This window comes from Schistocerca gregaria, chromosome 4 (assembly GCF_023897955.1).
Source record: "Schistocerca gregaria isolate iqSchGreg1 chromosome 4, iqSchGreg1.2, whole genome shotgun sequence".
NCBI classification, from domain to species: domain Eukaryota; kingdom Metazoa; phylum Arthropoda; class Insecta; order Orthoptera; family Acrididae; genus Schistocerca; species Schistocerca gregaria.
In genome coordinates this window covers 398,291,134-398,318,054 of record NC_064923.1, presented here as the reverse complement: position 1 = coordinate 398,318,054, position 26,921 = coordinate 398,291,134, and the positions used below count along the sequence as shown (strand labels likewise).

General features: G+C 42.7%; 1 protein-coding gene across 1 annotated transcript in view; it reads left to right on the top strand.

Moving 5' to 3' along the window:
- Nucleotides 1–26,921, top strand: part of LOC126267745 (synaptotagmin-5) — a 216,273-nt gene that overhangs the window by 144,671 nt on the left and 44,681 nt on the right. Inside the window, exons 6-7 of the mRNA XM_049973048.1 lie at nt 4,661–4,771; nt 12,656–12,776. Of these exons, the coding sequence (XP_049829005.1) occupies nt 4,661–4,771; nt 12,656–12,776 (232 nt within the window). The remainder of the gene's footprint in view (nt 1–4,660; nt 4,772–12,655; nt 12,777–26,921) is intronic.

Sequence of the window (26,921 nt, the reverse complement as noted above, 5' to 3'; positions counted from 1 at the left end):
AAACACCCAAAAAAATGTATCGCATGACCTACGCCAACACCATCAGTGATTTGTGTGGTTGTGATTCGGCGACCACCTCATCATCAACTTATAAATCGTGGGAAATGTGAAAGAAATTATTATAAATGATCGCCGAAAATTGTTATACTCATAGTAGATTCACCGAAAGAAATACTTAACACTAAATGGGACTAATATAACAAACGAAATTACTTTTTGAATGCACCTAGTGCCGGGCAGTTAAAAATGGATGTAATGATTACAATTACAAACAATGCAAAAGGAAATTCGAACAATTTTATATTCAGGGTGTCCCACTCAAACCTCCCTAATTTCAAAGACGCAGGAAAAAAAACACTATAGATACGAAATGAAAAACGCACCACATTGTAGAGCATCTCAAACAATTTATTTATTTATCGTCAATACACCTCTACATGTGAACCATTTGTAGCACAAAGAATATCGAGTCTATATTCAATTTCTTGCCAAGTTCTTTGTAACATTTCCTCTGCTATTGTTGCAATCGCATTAGTGATACGATGTCGCAACGTAGGAATATCGTCCACTTGGTAGCACACACGCGGTCTTTCACGAATCCCCACACGAAGAAATCAAGCGGCGTAACGTCGGGTGAACGTGGTGGCCACGCAATGGGTCCTCTGCGTCCGATCCAACGATTGGGAAATTTCCTATCCAGGAACTTGCGAGCAGCCGTTGACCAATGCTGCGGGACTCCATCTTGTTGAAAAATGATGTTGGGTTGCAAGTCTTGTATCTGAGGATACACAAACTGCTCCAGCATGACCAGGTACACTGACATATTCACTGTTTGTTCCATAAAGAAGAACGTTCCAACAATCCTGTCGTGCATTAGCCCGCACCAGACGTTTAGTTTAGGGCTATCACGAACATGTTCAATGACAACGTGCGGATTTTGGGAACCCCAAATCCGAACATTATGCCTATTAACCGCTCCTGATGGATGAAAGGTTCCCTTATCTGAGAATAAACATCTTTCCAGGAAGTTGACATCCAATCAACATGCTGCAGCACAACCACAGCAAATTGTTGTCGGCGTGGTTTGTCGTTCGGCATCAGATGTTGCAGAATTTGCGCTTTGTTAGCATACATACGAAGACGCTGGTGAAGTACACGATGCAATGTTGATCGAGGTACATAACGTTGCCTAGACGCTTGATGAATTGACTTATGTGGGCTTCTGAGAAACGTTAGTCTGATGTCCTCCACTGTCTCTTCTAAAATTCTGAAATGTGCACTTCCAGAATGTATCGGAACACTTCCTGTTGCCAGAAACTTCCTATACCATTCCTTAATTTTTTTCACGTCAGGTGGAGCACATCCATACACACAACGATAATTTCTTTACACAGTAATCGGCGATTTTGTTGTGCAAACCATACAATTACTTGCGCGCACTGTTGTGGCGTCGCCATTTTCACTTCATGCGGCCACGATGCACTCTGGCGACAATACTTGGCACTTCTGACGTGGTAATATAAATTCTTTGAGATGCTCTACAATGTGGTGCATTTTTCATTGTCATATTTACTGTGGTTTTTCTCTGCTGGGTCCTTTAAATCAGGGAGCTTTGAGTGGGACACCCGGTACTTTTATATGTCTTCTATACGACTCCCCTTGGTCACAAAGGCAACATGTAAGCGATAATCCAGTTCTCGCTAAACATTTTGAAGCATATGTGGATCACTGACGACACGTTGTAGATTAGCATGGAGAAAACACACACATAACACATCACGTAACCCCGGCAAACCGGCTGGGAGAGCAGTGTACTGACCACATGCTCCTTCATACAGCATCCGCCTGACGCCTAATGGCAGAGGACGACACGGCGTCCGGTCGATATCCCTTAGGCCTTCAGGGCCTGGTCGAGGAGATCGCTCACATCGACAAATTATCGTGTGGTAATTCGTTTTGTGCCTTTGAAGGAAAACAACGTTGCGAAAGTCGACGGTAAAAGTGTACAGCAACAATTCATCACCATATTACACTCTGGTTAAGTGGCGAAGACGGTTCTAATGTGGGCAGACAAGACTGAACAACAAGGAATGAAGTGGCAAACCATTGCTCTGTATAAGACTGAGAATCGCATAAGAAATGCAGTTCCCGGTGCTCGAAGATCGGCGTACCACGAACTAGTCGATCGTGGAAAAATTGAAAATCAGTGATGGATCAGTTTTCAACATCTTGAGCATCTTGCACATCTGAACGTGACAGAGATCGCGGTTACTGACGCCTTCCCATAAAGCACGCCGAACCCGGACAGCAGCGAAAACGTTGCAGCAACATCAGACCAATTCAGTTGACTTAAAGAGCCGCTTAATCTCCACGTACGAGTAGTTTAGTCAGTCACTCCGACTCTGACACAAAGGTGCAAAGCAGGCAGTCAGGCAGTGAAAGCACGACCGATCACTGCCGAAAAAGACAGTGACCCAGACACCGCCGGGGAAGATGATGCTGAACGCTTCTTTTTTGGAGGGGGGGGGGGGGGAGAGGGGGAGACTATTATATTATAGTGTTAACAGGGTATGCTGTCACATTATTGTATTAATAGGGTGTGTTGGTAATAGGTTAGCCGCCACAGAAGCATACTACCGAAATCTCCCGACAATGCAAAGAGAGGCTTTCAAAACCAAACAACGAAACCGCGGGAAGCTCTGCGAGGAGGTATTTTTTGTTCCACAACAATACCCCAGTTCATTCTACACAGGACAGAGATACACATGTTGCTTCTTTGGACCAATAAATTTTGCCTCAAGCCCCATATTCTCCTGGCATGCCAACTAGTGACTTCTTCCTCTTTACTTGAATTGAAGAAACCATTGCGTTATTTTCGAGGTTTATGTTTCTCGATCAGCCAAACTGCAGACTTTTACAACAAAGATCTCCACCACATCACCCATCGTTTGCAGATATTATGTCGCACTGAAAGCACGCTTACGCAGAGTAGGGCTATGGTCGGAGTTAGATTTTTTCAAGAGGAAATTAAAATCGTATGACCACCCCTCGTGTACAACACTGCAGATACTTTTTAAGTCGTATTTCTGAAAGTCAGCTCTTAGAAACCAGGTTTCCCTCTAAAACGATCATAATTCGCCAGTTATTGTTTCCTTTCCGCACGCTCCCACGAAATCACTTTTTCAGTGTCTGGTAATTGTGAGTGTCAGACCGAAAATATACGAAAAACCGTAAATGGTATACATATCTTATCAAAGACGTTTGCTTTGTTCACTCCATCTTTCTTACTATTGTAAGGCTGCCACATTCCCGGAAATTGTAGTGACGTTGAAATGAGATACATCGGTGGAAAACGTGGCCGACAAATGTAATCAGGCATCTACAAAACGATAACACATTAATCGGTTTATCTGCAATACGCACACTCAATAATTGAGGTATAAAGAAGTTTGAAATGCTATAGTTTCTTCTGTGGTGCTGAAATACACATCGTATTCCAGGAGGAATATTCAGTATCCAGCCATATGACAGGAACGACCAGTTGGAGCAAGAAAGTATAGTGAAAATGCATACCTAAAGAGCTATGGGACTACTTCCTCTCCGCTAATGTGAAGTAAGTCTGTTCTACTGCAAGCTCTTTTCTGGCCACATTTTGAAAGGTGGTAGTGCAGACCAGTACAAGAAAAAAATTTCCAGTAAACTTGAGCTCTAAAGCGCATACCTTAAAAGCCATGAGCTGTTGTTCATTTTCGCTAACGTGAAACCCGTCTCTTCCACTGAACAATTGCTCATAGCTCTTAAAGTTCCTATTTTAGACCCAACGTTCACTATCTCCTCTTGGCTTGGTCCATCCTACCCCTCCTAAAATATGGATATCCAAGAGCTTTCAGAACAAGACATTCGTTTCACAGTATCGAAGTTGAAATAGTGCTCATACGTACGTAAGACACCCATTTTAGACCCCATGTTTATAAGATTTTTTGGCTTTGCATGATAGTTTCCGTCGTATCCACGAACAGTGACAATTTCTCCTGTAACAACCTATACACAAAGAGAGTAATGTTCTCGACGATAACAAATAGTCTTGGATGCTGATACACCATCACAGGACACTGACACATATAGTTTAATAGTGTCGAGACACGTCGATGTATTGTTCTCACAATAGCCTGCCACACTAAGGTTGATAAAGTCTGTAGACGCAGCTTCTCAAGGGAAACTCTGAACTGCGGACGGTTAAAAGGACCCGGGCAATGATGTCACGTGAATTTAGCGTCCTCTGGTGGCGCCACCCATCGAAGACAACGGGCGTTCAAGGGCGAGGTCGCCTGGCGGCGCGCTGACGGCTGATTTAAAAGTGCCGCTTCCCTCGCAACTGCGAGCGGCGCGAGGCGAGCCAGATGCGGTCGGCGAAGACGCCGTCGATACCGCAACATGGAAAATTTGTGAACGTCACCAGAGGTACTCCATATACAGGCACTTGGAGCTGAGATATACAGTATTCAGAATATAGTCATGGTAACTGATGCCTTTCAACAGCCGTTATTATTTGCTGATGCTGATGTACCGGTTACTAGGCCTGATATTATCATTTCGCCACACGCTTTGCAGAAATGTCCGCTGACTAGTCAGTGATACAGTGGTGTGGCTTGTGTTGCAGCAGGCACTGACCACCAGGTCTCCCAGTCTGCCTGAGGAGCCAGTGGGCTCCATCCAGATAGCGCTGGCGTACGACCCGGCAGCCGGAATCCTGACGGTGCGACTTCTGGAGGTGAGTTCGCCAGCACGTGCAATCGTTGTTAGAATTTGAAACAAACATTCTCTCTGATGTTACCTGTGCCACATCTTAGCTTCCAGTCCCTCGTGTAACTATTGGGCCTGATTATTCCACACGCGTCGCCACATTTGTTTATAGTGCCCGCCAGGACGAGCTTTCTCGCCTGCGAGCAGTATCATAAACCTGCCTCACAGAACTGTTTGCTTCATAACAACATTGCCAGTGCCCACTACCCGATGTTTCCATTGGTCCCTTAACGTCTACGTTACGGTCATAGCTGCGCAAAATTTTCAAGACTTCGCCAAATCCGTGCCTATACTTAATTGTCGCGCAGCAGTATGTATTCAAATTGTCATATTTAAACCCCCACGCAGCGGAAATGTGTTGCGATTCTGCATCAACATCTATACTCTCAGCTCACGTCCAAATGTGTGGCAGAGGGTACATTGTAGCAGACCATACATTAACGTTTGTTAATATTCCCTGCATTGATAGTATGTGGAAATAATCACCATCTGTGTGAACTGCTAACTGTCTGCTTTCATTTTCGTGGCTCGTGCGGTAGTAGGCCAAAGGATATACAGGGTGTTACATAAAAGGTACGGCCAAACTTTCAGGAAACATTCCTCACACACAAATAAAGAAAAGAGGTTATGTGCACACGTGTCCGGAAACGCTTAATTTCCATGTTAGAGCTCATTATATTTTCGTCCACCTACGCTCAATGGAGCACGTTATCATGATTTCATACGGGATACCTGTGCTAATAGAACATGTGCCTTGACAAGTACGACACAACATGTGGTTCAGGCACGATGGAGCTCCTGCAAATTTCAGTCGAAGTGTTCATACGCTTTTCGACAACAGATTCGGTGAGCGATGGATTGGTAGAGGCGGACCAATTCCATGGCCTCCACGCTCTCCTGACCTCAACCCTCTTGACTTTCATTTATGGGGGCATTTGGAAGCTCTTGTCTACGCAACCCCGGTACCAAATGTAGAGACTCTTCGTGCTCGTACTGTGGACGGCTGTGATACAATACGCCATTCTCCAGGCTGCATCAGCGCATCTGGGGTTCCATGCGACGGAGGGTGGATGCATGTATCCTCGCTAACGTAGGACAGTTTGAACATTTCCTGTAACAAAATGTTTGAAGTCACGCTGGTACGTTCTGTTGCTGTGTGTTTCCATTCCATGATTAAAGTGATTTGAAGAGAAGTAATAAAATGAGCTCTAACATGGAAAGTAAGCGTTTCCGGACACATGTCCACATAACATATTTTCTTTATTTGTGTGTGAGGAATGTTTCCTGAAAGTTTGGCCGTACCTTTTTATAACACCCTGTATATAAGTTTTGTTCTAAAATTTGTTCTTGGTAAATTATAAGCAATTTTCACGAGATATTACACTTTTTTTGAAGTCCTAGCTCAATGTTAGCAACATTGTACATACATTCTCCAGAAATTGAAATACGCTTTTCACCTTTCCCACTGCTCTTGTTGAATGCCCTCAATGTCGCTTGCTAATTGAACCTGATGACTATCCCACACAAGGACGCATTGCTCCAACATAGTTCATTCGTTTCTAGCTTAAGTTTCCGAAAGAGATCTGACATTGCTCTACCTACGTCTTAATCTATGCCCTTGCTCCACATCATATAGCCTAATTTTAAAAAAGCATTGACTCCTGGCTAAGAAATAATGAAACTGCAAAGAAGTACGGCTTCTCTAAGTACGCCCCTCAACTTTTCAGAAAAAGGGAAAAGAAACCAAACTTACCAGGGTCATTCATTCTGCAAGCAAATCGCCTTTGATTTTAACCACAAAAATAGAAAGATTGTCTTGACGTGCATTTAAGGTAACACATGGTGAATAAATCTCTGCTCTGTAATTAAACGAATCGTAGGCGTGAACATACGGCAAAACCGGTAAGAAATAAGTATGATATTCTTCCTGCAGATTAAACTAGAAATTTTTTCCAGTTTCTATGATGTACTCCAGAAGTAAAAATACATTACAGGTAGGCAATCCAAGCTATGAGTAGCCACTGTTGTGTATAAATTGAAATGGTTCGATTAAATGTTACTTTTCAATTACAGCATAATCCTTGAGACCATAAAGCTTCAAATAGATAACAAATCTACTAAGTAATAACTGTGATGTCTGGTTATACGCATCTCAAATACGACTGCGTTGTTCTTGCTTTAGCGAACTGCATTTCTAGCGGACAACGTTATATGGCAGAAAGCAATGAAACGTCGTGGCAACAGAAGCTAGACAGATCTTGTATAGAAGACAAAAGAAACTGCTCTCGTGATCGATTCACTGTATTGGTCACAGAAAGCTTGCATTGCTTCAAACTGTCGAAACAGCCTCTTTCTCTGTCAGTCAACCAATCCGAGCTTTCGTTCCCTCTCAAATGACCACGACGTTGACAAGATTTTAATCTTCCTTCCTTTCTTCTTTCTTTAACATCTGGATATTCATTTCATCCCACTTAATGTGGGCATCTTCTGTTTCATCAAAGATTACGACAGTATTAGAGTTTGTTTCTTGATACTTTCTGTGTAATTTTCGAATTTAAAATTTATGTAAACTTATCACGGTCAAATACAATTCACTATACTAGGTGTGGAGTACCTAATTCTAAAACTAAATTTGTCCAAACAAAATATTTTTTAATAAGTCTAGTTGTAAAATACTAAGTCTCTTGGATATCCTGAGTTTCTGGTCAAATGTTTGAGCGGAGCGAAAACTGGTGTCAACGATGGTCGTATGCGTGTTTGGCGCCGTGCAGGTGAGCGCCACAATCAGGACTGCATACGACTGAGGCACACAGGGCCAACACCCGGCATCATGGTGTGGGGAGCGATCTCCTACACTGGCCGTACACCTCTGGTGATCGTGAAGGGGACACTGAATAGTGCACGGTACATCCAAACCGTCATCGTTCTACCATTCCTAGACCAGCAAGGGAACTTGCTGTTCCAACAGGACAATGCACGTCCGCTTGTATCCCGTGCCACCCAACGTGCTCTAGAAGGTGTAAGTCAATTACCCTGGCCAGCAAGATATCCGGATCTGTCCCCCATTGAGCATGTTTGGGACTGGATGAAGCGTCGTCTCACGCGGTCTGCACGTCCAGCACGAACGCTGGTCCAACTGAGGCGCCAGGTGGAAATGGCATGGCAAGCCGTTCCACAGGACTACATCCAGCATCTCTACGATCGTCTCCATGGGAGAATAGCAGCTTGCATTGCTGCGAAAGGTGGATATACACTGTACTAGTGCCGACATTGTGCATGCTCTGTTGCCTGTGTCTATGTGCCTGTGGTTCTGTCAGTGTGATCATGTGATGTATCTGACCCCAGGAATGTGTCAATAAAGTTTCCCCTTCCTGGGACAATGAATTCACGGTGTTCTTATTTCAATTTCCAGGAGTGTATATAAATGGTGAGTTTCTTAAATGTTAAGTCATTACATATTAAAAGCGAAACGACTCTTGTCACTTCGTAGAATCGGGTGTACTGTCGTTGGTCCAGTTTTAGGAAACAACTGATGAATACGGTGAATTACAACGTCGAAATATTGTTTTGGGAAGACGTGGACCACCGATTCTACGAGGTGACAGCGAATCACCGGGAAAGTTTGAGCAATGAAGCTACCTTTGATTACAAAAGTATATTGGACAAACGACACTAGAAACGCATAAGTGATTCCCTTCTGGATAGAACGAGTGAACCACAAATCACGAAGACAACATTCCCTACCTGTGCCTAATGCGCAGTAACTGGAGCGCTGCAGATTTTATCTCCTGCGAAGTCTATCTGCTCTGTCACACTCACGCTTTGGAGAACGTCTTAAAAGTTCTGACAGCCACAGGCCAACACACTTAGAACGCAGGAGTGACACTAAACTTCAAGATGCGAACTTTTCTTTACAGCTGAAATGCTCCGCATGAAGAGCTGTCAGCTCAAGAGTAATCCAAACAAAACTTGTAATGTAAGGTGCTTCTCTGAAGTGAGTTTACTCTCTATCTCCTTCGAACCCACCACGCCGCACTCAGCTCGTTCGATTCACAAATGCTTCTCTGTCCTGCGGATGACATATAAATTAGCATTCGTCACGAAAAACGGCGGGCTGTACCATTAACGGTATACGATGGTAGGTACTTCTTAATGGTAATTTCCGGTTCCAAGAAATTAAAAAACAATTCTATCCGATGAGGGAAGCATTTTACTTCGACAATACTTTCTGCATAATTTTATTATTATGCAGATGGTCAATAAAATGTAGCATCGTGAATGAAGCACAAAATATGTGCCAGATGTGACTAATGGTGCAAACTGACTAGTAAAATTTATTTCGTAATATCCTCATTGCGGTTTTAACCCTCGAGCGGTCGCGTCAGTTTTTGTAACATCAGTAGTCGCATTGTTTTCCTATCAACAGCCATTGCGTTCTTTAGGAAAACTGCTGCTTTAATATGCTTGGTGCTGAAAAAAAGTTAATTTTTTCACATAAACATTTCTTTTAATGTTTGAAGGTCATTTCTTCTTAATAGGTAGTCACAAAAGATAATAAAATTATAGCACTCTGCACACTGCTCACAGACAATGGAAGAAAGCATTTCGGACGACTTACACTGACAACAGCGAACTGTAGTTACAACGTTCTTTTTTTCTGCCTCTCGTAATACAGCGACCTTCTCGTTTAGGGGCTCTTCCAGATGTCAAGGTTCTTTCTATTTATGAGGCGCCAAAAATATTTTGAGGTCATTTGGAAGCGCGTGAATGTGGAGTCTTGCAACTAAGTGATATTTCATAACTTTCTGAAACAGCTTTTTCAGAAATATCCTCCTTGTTATAACTTCTAGTTACACGAGCCACAAGAGTATTTGCTGCACGCCTGTTCGGCTGTCACATCCTCCCTTTGTCATGTTTTAGTCCATGATAATATGTGGTTTATTGGTTCCTTCATCAACTGTACCTTCAATGAGCATGATACTAAACAGAACAACACTTTTTTGGGCACATACGACATTGCTTTTTTTCGGTTCACACTGGAGTGATGCGGAACTGAGCTGCGTCTACGCCGTTGGATCTCATTTGGAATACATTTAGTGACATTGTTTCAGCGAGAAGCGTCATTCCAAAAAAACTCAAAACTTCATATTTCTTCGTGGCGGCTTTCTAACGCAGAAAAAATTAGGAAATGCAATTAAAAAGGTTGATACTTCAGTGGATAAATACGTTATGAACAGGTACATGAGTCAGTCCAACGAAAACCGAAGACCCGTCACAGCGAGACAATAGAATGGTTCCATTCGAAAGTAATCACCACAAGCGTTAAGACATTTATCGCACTAGGAGATGAAACGATCAATTCTAGTTTCGTAGAACGCGGTCGGCCGCTGAAGGATCCACAACCATATTTAGTCTTGCACTTCCTCGTCCGAGTGAAACGGATATCCCCACAAGTCTTTTTTCGGGTCATAGAAGATATGAAAATCACACGGTGAACGATCTGGGCTGTACGGAGGATGTCGTAGTGTTTCCTAACCAAACCGCTGAAGCATAGCCTTTGTCCGATTGGCAATGTGGGGGCGTGCGTTATCTTGCAACATACAGGATGTTTCAAAAATGATCGGTCTTTTTGAAACGGCAATACAAACTAAACGAGCAGCGATAGGAATACACCGTTTGTTGCAATATGCTTGGGACAACAGTACATTTTCAGGCAGACAAACTTTCGAAATTACAGTAGTTACAATTGTCAACAACAGATGGCGCTGCGGTCTGGGAAACACTATAGTACGATATTTTCCACATATCCACCATGCGTAGCAATAATATGGCGTAGTCTCTGAATGAAATTACCCGAAACCTTTGACAACGTGTCTGGCGGAATGGCTCCACATGCAGATGAGATGTACTGCTTCAGCTGTTCAATTGTTTCTGGATTCTGGCGGTACACCTGGTCTTTCAAGTGTCCCCACAGAAAGAAGTCACAGGGGTTCAAGTCTGGCGAATAGGGAGGCCAATCCACGCCGCCTCCTGTATGTTTCGGATAGCCCAAAGCAATCACACGATCATCGAAATATTCATTCAGGAAATTAAAGACGTCGGCCGTGCGATGTGGCCGGGCACCATCTTGCATAAACCACGAGGTGTTCGCAGTGTCGTCTAAGGCAGTTTGTATCGCCACAAATTCACGAAGAATGTCCAGATAGCGTGATGCAGTAATCGTTTCGGATCTGAAAAATGGGTCAATGATTCCTTTGGAAGAAATGGCGGCCCAGACCGTCTTGTTGCAACAACATTGTGTTCTAGGCGGTGGAATTCCAACACCAGAAAAATCCTCTGTTCTAAGGAATAGACCATGTTGTTCACAGCACACTTGCACGTTGTGAACAGCACACGCTTACAGCAGAAAGACGACGTACAGAATGGCGCACCCACAGACTGCGTTGTCTTCTATATCTTTCACATCACTTGCAGCGCCATCTGTTGTTGAAAATTGTAACTACTGTAATTTAGAAAGTTTGTCTGCCTGAAAATGTACTGATGTCCCAAGCATATTAGTTTTTATTGCCGTTTCAAATATACCGGTCATTTTTGAAACACCCTGTAGATGCTGGCAGTTTTCACTTAATGACGCATCGTAATTTCTACAAAGTGTCTTCACAGCGCAGCAGATTGACTGTGGTTCCACGCTCGAGGAAGTCGACGAGCAGAGGGCTCCTGCAGTCGAAGGAGTAGGTCATAATGACCTTACCGAAACTTGTGTGAACAGCTTTGAATTTCTTTGGCGGCGGAGATATATGATATTTCCACTGGTGGTTCTGCCGTTTGCCCTCAGGCTCGAACCTGTGACACCACGCAAGGTCTTGATGACATTCGTCTTCAACTGCAGGGGACATCTCCTCCTCGAGCATGGACCCACAATCAATGTGCAGCGCTATGATGACACTTCTCGGAAACTGCGACGAGCCATAAAGTCGAAAGGCCAAGAAACGCTGTCGGACGGATTCACTCTGTTGGACGATAACGCCCATCCTTGCACTGCCAATAGGTCGAAGACTATGCTTCAGCAATTTGGTCTGGGAAATATCGCAACATCCCCCGTACAGCCCGGAGCCCCGACCTTTCACCGTGAAATTTTCATCTCTTTGGAGACCTGAAGAAACATATGCGTGGACATCAGTTTCAGTCGAAAGAGGAAGTGAAATAGTTAGTACGGTTGTGGGTCCCTCAACGTCGACCACGTTCTACGAAACAGAAATTTATCGTCTCGTCTGCCAGTGAGACAAACATCTTAACAGGTGTGGTGATTAGAATGTAACCACTCCACGGCCCCGTTGTGGCGGGTGTCCGGTTTTCATTTGATTGTCCCTTATAGTAAAGCAGATCGCAACTTTTCAGTATCTTCAAATTGTTTATTATACGTAAGGACTGTGTAGGTTATGGTGACGGCTCTAAAAATAATAGGAAAATTATGATCGGAAATAAATATTTAGTTCCTTACTGAGGGAAAATGCCACTCCTTACGGCAAAAATTTAAGCTCCAGTAAAGGACGACTGTCAGTCTCAGTGCGTGCATTGCAAGCGCGCGTTACATTTTGCTACATACCCTCAAATACCCCATTGTCAATTGTATAAGGAGTTAGAACCCTACCAACCAATTCCTCACAGTTTCCACTTCTTTCATTCTTGTAAGGTCTCTGGAATTGAGGCGCAGTGTGTTGGCTAGAGGAGCGCTACATAGGCTTTTCATCCATCCTGTTACACTTTTAATGAATATATTCCTGCTTTCTTAATGTATGTGTAATTCTGTTTCTTACGCCTTGTCAGCTCTGGCTCTGTGTTATTGGCGCAGGCGCACGACCTTCAGGCGAGGGACTTCAGCGGCACCGCCGACCCGTACGCCAAGATCCGCCTGCTGCCCGACAGGGGCAACGTCTGGCAGACGCGCATCCACAAGAAGACGCTCAACCCAGGTGCGGCGTGCAGCGTCTGCTTCTCGCTACATTCGTTAACAAGGCACACGCCTTGCACATCCTATCGCCATTCCTGTGGCTCCTCGAGACGTAATCTGCGTGGTGCAACTGTCTGCCTGTAGTGTTATCTATGTGAAAGTGTGGGAACGTTTTCTAAATGTTTGCGAATCCTGTCTCTGCGGATGGGCGTGGGTACCAGTCCGCTATTCGCCTTGTCAGGTGTGAGAAACATCCTAAAAATCCACATCCAGGCTGACCGCACGCCGGCCCTCGTCAGTACAGAGGGCACTGTGTAGTCAAAATTTACAACCACATCGACTCACAAGTTCACTAACTTACCTAAAAATGTGTTGCACTGTGAAATTACATCAACTTGCCTCCGAGATATGCTCTCCCACTGTTACTACGATGTGTTGCGTCATTCGAAAAAAATTAAACACCTAGTGAAATTTGTCGTGTTACCCAATTACATGTTAGTTATTCGGTAGTTCAGTTGTTAAAACGGCAGACCGTCGAATTTTATAAGACGATGTCCATAGATCGCTGGTTCGAATCTACCCGAAAGAACGTTTTTAACTTATTTGTAAGACGACTAGGCAGTCCTCTCATATGAAAATAAAATCACAATTACAAAACTTCACCACACAAATCAGAAACAATTTTATTGTGTTTTCCTTGCTGTTTACGTGCACTTACACTTGCATTCGCTATTCATACAAGTCACGTTCAGAAAGATATTTTCTAGAAAATGTGACCACACACTTTTCGCTTTATTCGAAACAACGTTTTTATCTTCGTACTGTCCAGCTAGGATCTTCATTGTTTAAACTTTTGCAGTTTCATCATCTTACATAAAGATGAAGTAAACTTTGCTTCAGGTACTAACGTCAGTTTACACTCACGAACATCACAGCCCTTACGTTTGTGTCACCTGCATGTTGTACACGCTTTATATCTCTACGTATAACCTCATCATCCTACACCTCGTTCTACTTCTCTACTAGCAATGCTTTCCAAAAAAAGTTAATTGTTTGTTCACGAGGTAAATGCATTTCTCAGACTAAGACTAATGTGTAGCGATATATAACATATCTCACAATCGAAACAACTGCTACATCAGTTCTTGCTAACGCTATTTTCGTATTTCGCTTAAAACTTTTGAAAATATATATTCTTAGAAGGATTCGAACATGTGGTTTCTTTGTCTGCATTTGCATGCTCTATTAGATGCGCCACCGAACACCTGCTACATGCAGTATCCTCGCTGAATGTCTTCTACAGTAGAAATCAGCGCTAAGTTTTGCCAAGAATAATTTTATTGTCCTGCAAATCGTAACTCATGACTGACAATCTAGTTATAATATACGGACATACTTGCAGAAGTTCAACAATTCCCCAGTTTTGAACGTTTTTTTGATGTTGCATCGAGCAGGAAAAAGAATGTCCACTATAAATGGGCAGAGCATAAACGCAAGGCTTCCACTATCAGCATCCATATAATTCCTTTCTATTGTTACTTAGCTATAATTGCATTTTCCATCACTAAATAGCTAATCTGTTTGCAGAAAAAGTACGTACAAACCCCGTAATCTCAGATAACGCTTCTTAACACGTGTACAGCTTCGTTTTACTGTTAGCCTGTGACGTCACCAGAACATCAGCCAATAACAGAGCGTTTTTGATCACGCGATCAGCTGTTGGTATTTAATGATTTTAAGCTTTAATTACATAAAAGTAACAGATATTTTGTGAGAATACTGACCGTAGATACTGTTGTTGTTGTTGTTGTTGTGGTCGTGGTGGTGGTGGTGGTGGTGGTGGTCTTCCGTCCTGAGACTGGTTTGATGCAGCTCTCCATGCTACTCTATCCTGTGCAAGCTTCTTCATCTCCCAGTACCTAATGCAACCTACATCCTTCTGAATCTGCTTAGTGTATTCATCTCTTGGTCTCCCTCTACGATTTTTACCCTCCACGCTGCCCTCCGATACTAAATTGGTGATCCCTTGATGCCTCAGAACATGTCCTACCAACCGATCCCTTCTCCTAGTCAAGTTGTGCCACAAACTTCTCTTCTCCCCAATCCTATTCAATACTTCCTCATTAGTTAAGTGATCTACCCATCTAATCTTCAGCATTCTTCTATAGCACCACATTTCAAAAGTTTCTATTTTCTTCTTGTCCAAATTATTTATCGTCCATGTTTCACTTTCATACGTGGCTACACTCCATACAAATACTTTCAGAAATGACATCCTGGCACTTAAATCTATACACGGTGTTAACAAATTTCTCTTCTTCAGAAACGCTTTCCTACTACTTTAAGTGTACCACTTCCTGATCTAATTCCCTCAGCATCACACCGACTTAATTCGACTACATTCCATTGTCCTCGTTTTGCTTTTGTTGATATTCATCTTATACCCTCCCTTCAAGACACTATCCATTCCTTTCAACTGCTCTTCCAAGTCCTTTGCTGTCTCTGACAGAATTACAATGTCATCGGCGAACCTCAAAGTTTTCATTTCTTCTCCATGGATTTTAATAACTACTCCGAATTTTTCTTTTCTTTCCTTCAATGCTTGCTCAATATACAGATTGAATAACATCGGGGAGAGACTACAACCCTGTCTTACTCCCTTCCCGACCATTGCTTCCCTTTCATGTCCCTCGACTCTTATAACTGCCATCTGGTTTCTGTACAAATGGCAAATAGGCTTTCGCTCCCTGTATTTTACCCCAGGCACCTTCAGAATTTGAAAGAGAGTATTCCAGTCAACATTGTCAAAAGCTTTCTCTAAGTCTACAAATGCTAAAAACGTAGGTTTGCCCTTCCTTAATCTAGCTTCTAAGATAAGTCATACGGTCAGTATTGCCTAACGTGTTGCAACATTGCTACGGAATCCAAACTGATCTTCCCCGAGGTCGGCTTCTACCAGTTTTTCCATTCGTCTGTAAAGAATTCGCGTTAGTATTTTGCAGCTGTGACTTATTAAACTGATAGTTCGGTAATTTTCACATTTGTCAACACCTGCTTTCTTTGGGATTGGAATTATTATATCCTTCTTGAAATCTGAGGGTATTTCGCCTGTCTCATACATCTTGCTCACCAGATGGTAGAGTTTTGTCAGGACTGGCTTCTCGAAGGCCGTCAGTAGTTCCAATGGAATGTTGTCTACTCCCAGGGCCTTGTATCGACTAAGGTCTTTCAGTGTTCTGTCAAACTCTTCACGCAGCGTCGTATCTCCCATTTCATCTTCATCTACATTCTCTTCCATTTCCATAATATTGTCCTCAAGTACATCGCCCTTGTATAGACCCTCTATATACTTCTTCCACCTTTCTGTTTTCCCTTCTTTGCTTAGAACTGGGTTTCCATCTGAGCTCTTGATGTTCACACAAGTGGTTCTCTTTTCTCTGAAGGTCTCTTTAATTTTCCTGTAGGCAGTATCTATCTTACCCCTAGTGAGGTAAGCCTCCACATCCTTACATTTTTCCTCTAGCCATCCCTGCTTAGCCATTTTGCACTTCCTGTCGACCTCATTTTTTAGACGTTTGTATTCCTTTTTGCTTGCTTCATTTACTGCATTTTTATATTTTCGCCTTTCATCAATTAGATTCAATATTTCTTCTGTTACCCAAGGATTTCTACTAGCCCTCGACTTTTTACCTACTTGATCCTCTGCTGCCTTCACTACTTCATCCCACAAAGCTACCCATTCTTCTTCTACTGTATATCTTTCCCCCATTCCTGTCAATTGTTCCCTTATGCTCTCTCTGAAACTCTGTACAACCTCTGTTTCTTTCAGTTTATCCAGGTCCCATCTCCTTAATTTCCCACATTTTTGCAGTTTCTTCAGTTTTAATCTACAGGTCATAACCAATAGATTGTGGTCAGAGTCCACATCTGCCCCTAGAAATGTCTTACAATTTAAAACCTGGTTCCTAAATCTCTGTCTTACCATTATATAATCTATCTGAAACCTGTCAGTATCTCCAGGCTTCTTCCATGTATACAGCCTTCTTTTATGATTCTTGAACCAAGTGTTAGCTATGATTAGGTTATGCTCTGTGCAAAATTCTACCAGGCGACTTCCTCTTTCATTTCTTAGCCCCAGTCCATATTCACCTACTACGTTCCCTTCTCTCCCTTTTCCTAGTGAGGAATTTCAGTCGCCCATGACTATTAAATTTTCATCTCCTTTCACTATCTGAATAATTTCTTTTATTTCATCATACATTTCTTCAATTTCTTCGTCACCTGTACAGCTAGTTGGCATATAAACTTGTACTACTGTGGTAGGCATGGGCTTCGTATCTATCTTGGCCACAATAATGCGTTCACTATGCTGTTTGTAGTAGGTTACCCGCATTCCTATTTTCCTATTCATTATTAAACCTACTCCTGCATTACCCCTATTTGATTTTGTGTTTATAACCCTGTAGTCACCTGACCAGAAGTCTTGTTCCTCCTGCCACTGAACTTAACTAATTCCCGCTTTTTAAATTTTCTGACCTACCTGCCCGATTAAGGGATCTGACATTCCACGCTCCGATCCGCAGAACGCTAGTTTTCTTTCTGCTGATAACGACATCCTCTTGAGTAGTCCCCACCAGGAGATACCATAAATATATAATCAGTCAGAATAACATGTCCCAACCATAATTTTAACGTAGGAAAATAGCCTATTCCGGAAGCGGCGTGCTATCTCTCCTTTTTTATTTTATTTTATTTTTTTTTTTTTTTCGTCGTCCAACTTTCGGTCTCTTCCTTCGTCGTTTTTTCGTCAGTGGTTCTCTGAAAATATCGCATGACATTATAAAATCATATCGATGAGAACTTCACTCACTCTGTTTCGTACAAAATGTGTCCTTCCCCGGAACGAAGCCGCTCATCTCAACCAGGCGTAAATAGTCCAAACTGATGGAAGTTCATACTTGTCACATTTTTTAAATAGGCTGCAAAAATGTCAGCTTATTTGCACGTCCGTTTACGAGCAGATTGAATAATTGTCTACTTCTACTCCCACGGCTCGTCCACAAGCTGTACCGAGCGAGGTGGCGCAGTGGTTAGCACACTGGACTCGCATTCGGGAGGACGACGGTTCAATCCCGTCCCCAGCCATCCAGATTTAGGTTTTCCGTGATTTCCCTAAATCGTTTCAGACAAATGCCGGGATGGTTCCTTTGAAAGGGCACGGCCGATTTCCTTCCCAATCCTTCCCTAACCTGAGCTTGCGCTCCGTCTCTAATGACCTCGTTGTCGACGGGACGTTAAACACTAACCACCACCACCACAAGCTGTATACAGGGGGTAGACGGCGGTATACTCAGATGCGAAAACTGGTCGCTACAATTAGAAAGCTGACCGTTTAAAATATGCAACACTAGGAACGATAGCAGATAAAGAAATTTTACTTAACGTGAGTATACATTACAGTAGGAAAAATACATGATCTCATTAACAGATGATTTAGAGATTTAGTGTACAGAGCACGTCTGGCAGCGACAATGGCCATATCTCGGGTGGGCATCAGGTAACATGAAATAATTATAGGTGTGTCATTCGACGCTACGTCTGCTCTACACCAGAGTTAATCAATTAAGGTGGCTTGTGGCAGAACGTCAGTTAGTCGGAAACCCATACAACTACAGTAACAGTCAAAGATGATAGAAACTATGAGGCACATTTCAAACGTTCTGCTCACTATAAGATATTATTGAAGAAAATCCTTTATTTTACAAAATGCCTTTACTGGCCTTCAGTATAATTTCCATCCTTTCTTATGAGAGTTTTCCGCTGTTTTGGCAACTTCTGTCTGATTACTCGAGTTACCTCATCGTAAGTTTCATCAGTTGTATCAAAACGTTTTCCATGGAGTTTTTCCTTCAATTTTGGAAACAAATCAACGTAGGGTGGATTCATATCAGGAATCTACAATGGGTGGGGAAGTATTTCCCATCCATGTTTGTCGAGCGTGTCACTCACTGGTAGAGCAATATGCAGTGTTGCATTATCGTGCAAAATAAAGCCACCAGCCGTAAGCACGTCACGTCTTCTTTGATGAATCTCCGGGGGCAAAAGATTTTCAGAAACAGGTCCACCTTTGATTGTTCGCAGCGGAAGTTTTTCGAGCGTGGAGAGTCGGGACATTTACATTGTGACGACTGAAACTTCATTTCTGGCTCAAAATCACTTATTCAGGTTACATAAAGTTCAAATGGCTCTGAGCAATATGGGACTTAACAGCTGAGGTCATCAGTCCCCTAGAACTTAGAACTACTTAAACCTAACTAACCTAAGGACATCACACACATCCATGCCCGAGGCAGGATTCGAACCTGGGGCCGTAGCGGTCTCTGCGGTTGCAGACTGTAGCCCCCAGAATCGTTCGGCCACCCCGGCCAGCTACATCAAGTGCAACAGTTTTTTTAAAGGAACTGTTCTCCTCTTGTTCGGTAACGTTGAAGCACTCCTTCTGCGATTCTTTTGCGATCTGCTTCCTGCTCTTCGCTCAGATCATGAGGAACTTAAGTGGCTTTTCAGACGATATTCTGTAAACTGAAGTGACAGGCATTCAGGTCTCATATGCCGTTTCCTCACATCTTTTTCGTCTATCCTCTCTCTAAATGTCACTAACAATAACCTGAGAGGTTAATCTGTTGCAGTTGGTGGCCTTCCACTTCTTTGGTTGTCCTCAGTGCTTACCCGACTTTCACGGAAACGAGCAGACCACGCTGTTACTGTGCCACGATCAACTACACTACTCCTGCACACCTCTCTCAAAGCGCTGTACGTAGTTGTTAGATTCTTTCCACGTATGGATTCGATTTCGATGTATGAACGCTGGTCGTACCTGACTCAGTTTCAGCTTCTATTTTAAAACGGATTTCCTCACGACATAACACGCGAACCAGCACCAAGAAATATTCAACCGTCCACCTAAAGTCTCGCTCACAACTGACGTGAATTTCCACTTGATCACGCCACCTCAACAGTCGCGCAAGGGCAGTAGGCGGGACTTTTGAAATGATCCTAGTTTGTGTAGTTGTTAATAGTACGAGAATGTATGGCCTTGTATGTTCAAGAAAAATGATATATTTTACCCGAAAATTTGCAATGTCATGTCTAGAGAATGGCAAAGTTTTAGTTAGTCTCTGTGACAATAAAATGTGTCCTAAAATTTGTATTTGGTGGAAACAACGAGCAAAGCGTACACTAACATTCAGTCACTGGAGATCTAAATGTATTAGGGACGTTGTTTCAGAGCATGTTGCCTTGGAAGGACTTGCCAATCATTTTAAACATTCTGAAAACTTTCACTGTGCCAGATGAGGTGATGTCTTCCCACAGTGACGTCTGGTCGGCAATAATAATGATTGTTTAGCACAGTTAATTTTGTCAACGTGCCACATTGAATATTCTTCAAGTGCTGGTTCTTCGTCAGTGAAAGTGAGTGCAGTCGTCGTTAACAAATTGTGTTAGTTTACAAAGACTGTGCACACCGTTTCCAATTTTCACTGAATGTAAGACACTTCGTAAGAGAACTACTTTGACCAGTCGCAATCACAAAAATACTAAATAGTTAAATCATCACTGACTGCACTCGTACACAATTGCTCCATAACGTGTGCAGTAAACAGTGTACAACAGACAGCTAATTCGGACATGTGCTGTCAAATACAGAGAAAGTCATTGCAGTTACCATGTTCCCGATGTCTCTCGACGTAGCTTTTCTCTGTTCCGGCAACTGATTGTTTCGATTTCGATACATATTCCTGCTTAAGCCCCTATAGTTCCATGAAGTTCCGATAGGTGACGGCGCTATACGTAGCCTTCAAAATGGCGTCTGTAACGGAAGTGCGTTCCAAGCACAGAGCTGTCGTTGAGTTGCTTTTGACGGAAAACCAGAGCAGTGTAGATAATTGTAGGCGCTTGCAGAATATTTACGGAGGCTCAGTGGACGAAACCATGGTGAGTCGTTGGGCGAGACGTCTGCCATCATCGCAACAAAGTCGCCGAGCAAACCTGCCGGCAGGCTGCACCAGACGATTTCAAGGGGCGCCAAACTCATATTCTTGAAGAAAAAAACCTTATCTCGCAAAGCGCCTAGGGTCCATCGCACGTTGGTCTATCGATTATTAGTACGATTTTGAAACGCATCTCAGTTGGTTTTTGAACATTTTTGAGCACATTCTAAGTTGATTTTTGAACGTACCGTAAGTTAGTTTCTGAATGCGTGCATAGTGTACGTGATGTCTCTCCCAGGGGAATCCTCGTCGCATTTAGAAATAAAAAACTTTCCCACGGACAAAAGGAGACGAGACTACGCTGTCTGAGCGGAATAAACCAGAACCAGTGAATGCCAATTGCTGTTTGCAAGTAAATATCAATCGCTGTTTGCGGGTGAATGCCAATCGCTGTTTCTCTACGTGGTTGATTGGGTGTGCAAATGATCAGCGTTGTTATAATTATTTGCGAAATCCATAGATTCAGATTACAAGAGTGGAAACAAACGACTAACAGGAATAACAGATTACATATTATCTGCTCAGTGTATCCAAAAAAATGAAATTTTGACAGAAAATTTCTTGCCACATCGCTACACTACCAGTTGTACAGTCCTCGGTTAACAGCCGCTTAACTTCTATTCTCGGAATAGCGCGGAAAACGCGTTTTACGAACACTTAATAACGGAAAATAAACGTGGAGTAACTGAACCTATGATTGTGGAAGGGTTAGTGAACTGAACCGGAGCTTTTTCAGTATTACTCAACAACATTTTGATTTTTCATGTAACAAAACGTTTGACGAACTTCGTTGAGGTAAAATATTCTCCCGGCCGGAGTAGCCGAGCGGTTCTAGGCGGTACAGTCTGGAGCCGTGCGACCGCTACGGTCGTATGTTCGAATCCTGCCTCGGGCATGGATGTGTGTGATGTCCTTAGGTTGGTTAGGTTTAAGTAGTTCTAAGTTCTAGGGGACTGATGACCTCAGAAGTTAAGTCCCATAGTGCTCAGAGCCATTTTTTAAAAGATTCTTTCGCAGAAAGGAATGCACGCCGTGTAAAGCTGTAGCAAGATCAGAGAGGAAAAAAAAATAGTGGGACCAAAGGACTAAGAGATGTGTACTCTCTTGCTTGTTTGTCTCTTGTCTTTACTGGCTTTATGTATCCTATATTTAATATTATGTCACACAAAATAGACAGCGCAGGAGAAATGAAATGTCGTGTGACGAGGGCCTCCCGTCGGGTAGACCGTTCGCCTGGTGCAAGTCTTTCGATTTGACGCCACTTCGGCGACTTGCGCGTCGATGGGGATGAAATGATGATGATTAGGACAACACAACACCCAGTCCCTGACTGGAGAAAATCTCCGACCCAGCCGGGAATCAAACCTGGGCCCTTTGGATTGACAGCCTGTCGTGCTGACCACTTTTTTTTTTTTAATCTCATTTTGTTCGCTTTTGTTCGTTGCATCTGCTCGAGGCGGACGTCGTAAGACATCCATTTATGTTCGTTTTTGATCGATTGACTCAGTTTTTTTTGTTACAGAGGGCGCGTAACCCTCTGACCGAACACGCTGAGCTACCGTGCCGGCATAACCACTCAGCTACCGTGGCGGACAGAGCAGGAGAAGTACCACAGGACATTTTAATTTCCACTATCCTGAATATAGGTCTGATGCTTTCCATTGCAAAATATACAAATCTCAATTCCACAGAGAGTAATACAGTAACGTGCGATAGAAGAATGCTGTGTGAAGAGGCTTGGCGCTGCACTTTGGCACACTTAACACCAAATAATATGTCTTACATTTCCTCGACAAGGCGAGGTGCCGCAGTGACTAGCACACTCGAATCGCATTCGGGAGGACTACGGTTCAAATTCGCGTTCGGTCTTCGTGATTTAGGTTTCCTGTGATTCCCTAAATCGCTTCAGGCAAATGCCTTGATGGTTCCTTTGAAAGGACACGGCCGATTTCCTTCCCCATCCTTCCCCAATCCGCTGGGACCGATGATCTCGCTGTTTGGCCCCTTCTGTCTAAACCAAAAAACCAATCAACATTTCCTCGAACATGAATGTTTTATACATCATACTCGTCAGAATTGACTATAAGAAGGGAGCGGTTGGTAGGACATATTCTGAAGCATCAAGGGATCTCCAATTTAGTATTGGAAGGCAGCGTGGAGGGTAAAAATCGTAGATGGAGACCAAGAGATGGATACACTTAACAGATTCGGAAGGATGTAGGTTGCAACAGGTACTGGGAGATGAAGAAACTTGCACACGATAGAGTAGTATGGAGAGCTACATCAAACCAGTCTCTGGACTAAAGACCACAACAAGAACAAGAACAAATCTTCAGAAGGATGCACGTTATAAAAATTAACATTTTTGAAAAATCGATTTTTTTAATTTTTGACGTCTTATTTCAAACGCTCGAGTGTGTATGTCTGGGGGGGGGGGGGGGGGGGGGAGCAAGACGTTGGCTCTGACGTCGACCAGTTGGGTGGTGCCATGTAGACATACAGGCCCCTCAGTAAGGTGACGTATAGCAGTCGCACTGACTGGAGACAATGTTGAAAAATAGGGTTATGTAGCCAAAAGACTGTGAGGGAGGGGGGGGGGGGGGGGGGAACTTGGTGGATTGGAATCCTGAATAAAAGCAATTTACTCTCAGCAAAAAATGCGTTGCATAACTTTATTGAGCGCCCCTTGCACATCAAGCAACGGCATGAGTTGTTAGGTTGAAATTGTATCCAAATGTGACACGGTGTGCCGGCCGCGTTGGTCTCGCGGTTCTAGGCGCGCAGTCCGGAACCGTGCGACTGCTACTGTCGCAGGTTCGAATCCTGCCTCGGCCATGGATGTGTGTGATGTCCTTAGGTTAGTTAGGTTTAAGTAGTTCTAAGTTCTAGGGGACTGATGACCACAGCAGTTGAGTCCCATAGTGCTCAGAGCCACTTGAACCACTTTTTTTTTTTTTAATCTTGTGGATGAAAACAAACTGCAGCAATTAAAAACAATACGAAATCCACATACAGCAAATGGTTCAATTGGCTCTGGGCACTATGGGACTTTACTTCTGAGGTCATCAGTCCCCTAGAACTTAGAACTACTTAAACCTAACTAACCTAATAACGTCACACACATCCATGCCCGAGGCAGGATTCGAACCTGCGACCGTAGCGGTCGGGAAATTCCAGACTGTAGCGCCTAGAACCGCTCGGCCACCCTGGCCGGCCACATACAGCAGCGAATACTCTCCCAATGATACTCCTAACGAAAATGTTGTCGCCGCCACAAGGGCTCCTTTCCAAAAAGAAATTGTCAGCGTTTTACCTTAGAATGGAGCAGAAACTTGATTCATTACCAAAGGAGTCACTGTAAGATCTCCTGCGATTGCCAGTTCAGTAAAAGAAAACATACACTACCAAATTAAAAATACCGCTAACACAATTTAGGAACATTACTCGTACTTGAACTGAAATAACCATTAGTAATCACAGGAAAAAGCTCACCAGGTCACTTACTGACTTTGCACCACTGTAAAAATGTGAGGTGGCGCAATGGTAACACATTGGAACAGCATTCGGAAGGACGGCTGTCAGATTCATTTCAGCCATTCACATTCAAATGTTCCCTAATCTCTTAAGGCAAAAGCCAAATGATCCCTATGGAAAGGACACGTCCGATCATGTTCCCCAACCGTCCCTAATCCGAGTTTGTGTTCCATCCCTAATGATCTAGTTGACGGCGGAAGTTAAATTTTTTACTTTCCCTTTCGGGAGTGTTGAAGTATCAGAGACCCCAAACCTTAGCAACTCTTTGATCATGCAGCTGTTAAATTCAAGCATTCTGCGCTGTCTTAATATTCTAGCAACGGAAACGTGCTTATTACATTCTGACTGACGCTAGCAGATTGACCTAATAGCGGCCACTATATACCGTTCATATTTTAGGAAAATACTGCGTAACGTTGCACACGTTTCAGTATCAACATAATAAAAAAAAAACACAGAAGTAATATACACAAACACTGTATAAATATTTACATCGTCAGCAGAAAGTAAAAATACCATGATACTGTAGTAGTACAAAAATCTATAACAAGTGTAAATAAAAAGAAATAAAAGCCCTGACAAGAATAATAAACACATGAATTTGTGGTGCTTTGTATGAAAAACGGTTCATGTTTAGTCACTTCTGTTTTTTAAAATAATTTTAACTAGTGAAATAAGGATGGATTTTAATTTTGATTTCGAGGGAGTAAAGTAGTGCACATACAATTGATTATGAAATGATATCCAACCACAGGACTAATTTCCTCTTCAGAAATAACTTCGCATTAATAAAAACAGAAGATCTGGCAATGTAAGAGACGTGACGTCAGCAACAACAATGACGACTCTAACACTAATATTCAGCGGGTGCGCAGGCGCACAGAGTGGGCCACTCCTTAACAAATCTCTATGACATATAATATACCGATACCACTGTGTTCTCTCTCGATTAGTCCTTCATTGTTGTCTTGACTTCTGCTGTGAACAATCGTTTCTATCTGTGATTGTTACAAGTGGAGTTATTTCATATTTCTTCCGCCTGTGCGTGGTTGGCGCACAAAGTGCGCCGCGCGCCTGCTGATTTCCAGATACCAGTAAGTATTTTTTTTTTTTCGTTTTATGTGCTGTACAAAACCTTAACGTTATAGTGCTTAATTGTTTTAGATATTTTGTAATTATTTTTGCTTTTGTAGGACTAAAAGATGCCTTAATGACGTCGAGATTGAGTGACTACTCAATGAGGATTCCGATTTTCTGGTATCAAGTTTCGAGTTTGATGATTGTGAAGATGATGACGAAGAAGAAGTGATCACACAGAGTGACCGAGTGACCATGATTCAACAAGTGAGTAAGAATGCTCCTCTGAAGCCGAAGAAAGTGATGTCTAATCTGTTTCAAATGACAAGCATTCTATTGGAAGGAACAAAAAGTGTAAGTGGAAGAAATCCTGCAGGACAGCCACAACAAAGACAAAAAGTAAGAACATTGTCAAGATACTTCCGGGACCTAAAGCCGTAGCCAGAGATGTCAGGGATGATATAACTGCATTCACTAAAACAATCAGCATTGACATGATCGATGACGTTGTCAGATGTATAATGTAACATGTATATTCAACATAAAAATACTACACAATTATGTGAAAGAAAACGATTCCAAAGACACGACGAGAGATGAAATAATGGTGTTGTTTGGATTGATCTACATCTTAGGAACGAAGAAGGCTAACCATACAAATGTGAATGAACTTCAGACGACTAATGGATCAGGCATGCAGATACTCAGAGCTGTGATGAGCTCCAAGCGTTCTCTGTTCCTATTACGGTATCTCAAATATGACATACGAGACAAGAAACGGACAAGTTAGCCGCTATTAGAAAAATTCTTGACGAGTTCACTGGAAACTTCAAAAACAGTTACAGCGACAGCGAATTCGTAACCGTGGAAGAAAAGTTACAAGCATTTAGAGGACGCCGCAACTTCATTCAGTATATCCCAAATAAACCAGCGAAATATAGAATAAAGGTGTCTGCGCTCTGTGATTCGAAAACTTTTTACACTAGTAACTTGGAGATCTATTGTGGCAAGCAATCTCAAGGGTCATATGCTGTGTCAAATTCTCCTTCAGATGTGGTCAGCAGGCTTACCAGTCGTACTGAAGGAATCAGTAGGAATGTGACTGTGGATAATCGGTATACCAGTTACGCACTAGCACTCTCCTTAGTGACCAGGAAACTCACATGCCTTGGAACAATAAGGAAAAATAAACGTGAGATTCCGCCATAATTCCTGCCAAAGAAAGATAGAGTACAAAATTCGTGGATACCAAAAAATATTGCTTTGGTGTCCTACGTACCTAAAAAGAATAAAGCTGTGATTCTCCTATCTGCGATGCATGATACTGGAGCTATCAGTAAAGAAACTAACAAGCCTGAAATCATTACGTACTATAATGCAACAAAAGGAGGAGTTGACACTGTTGATCAAGAGTGTACTTCCTATTCTGTAGCAAGAATTAAGATTTTTTTTTTCACTGATGGACATTGCAGGTATCAATGCCCAAATAATCTATCATGCATACT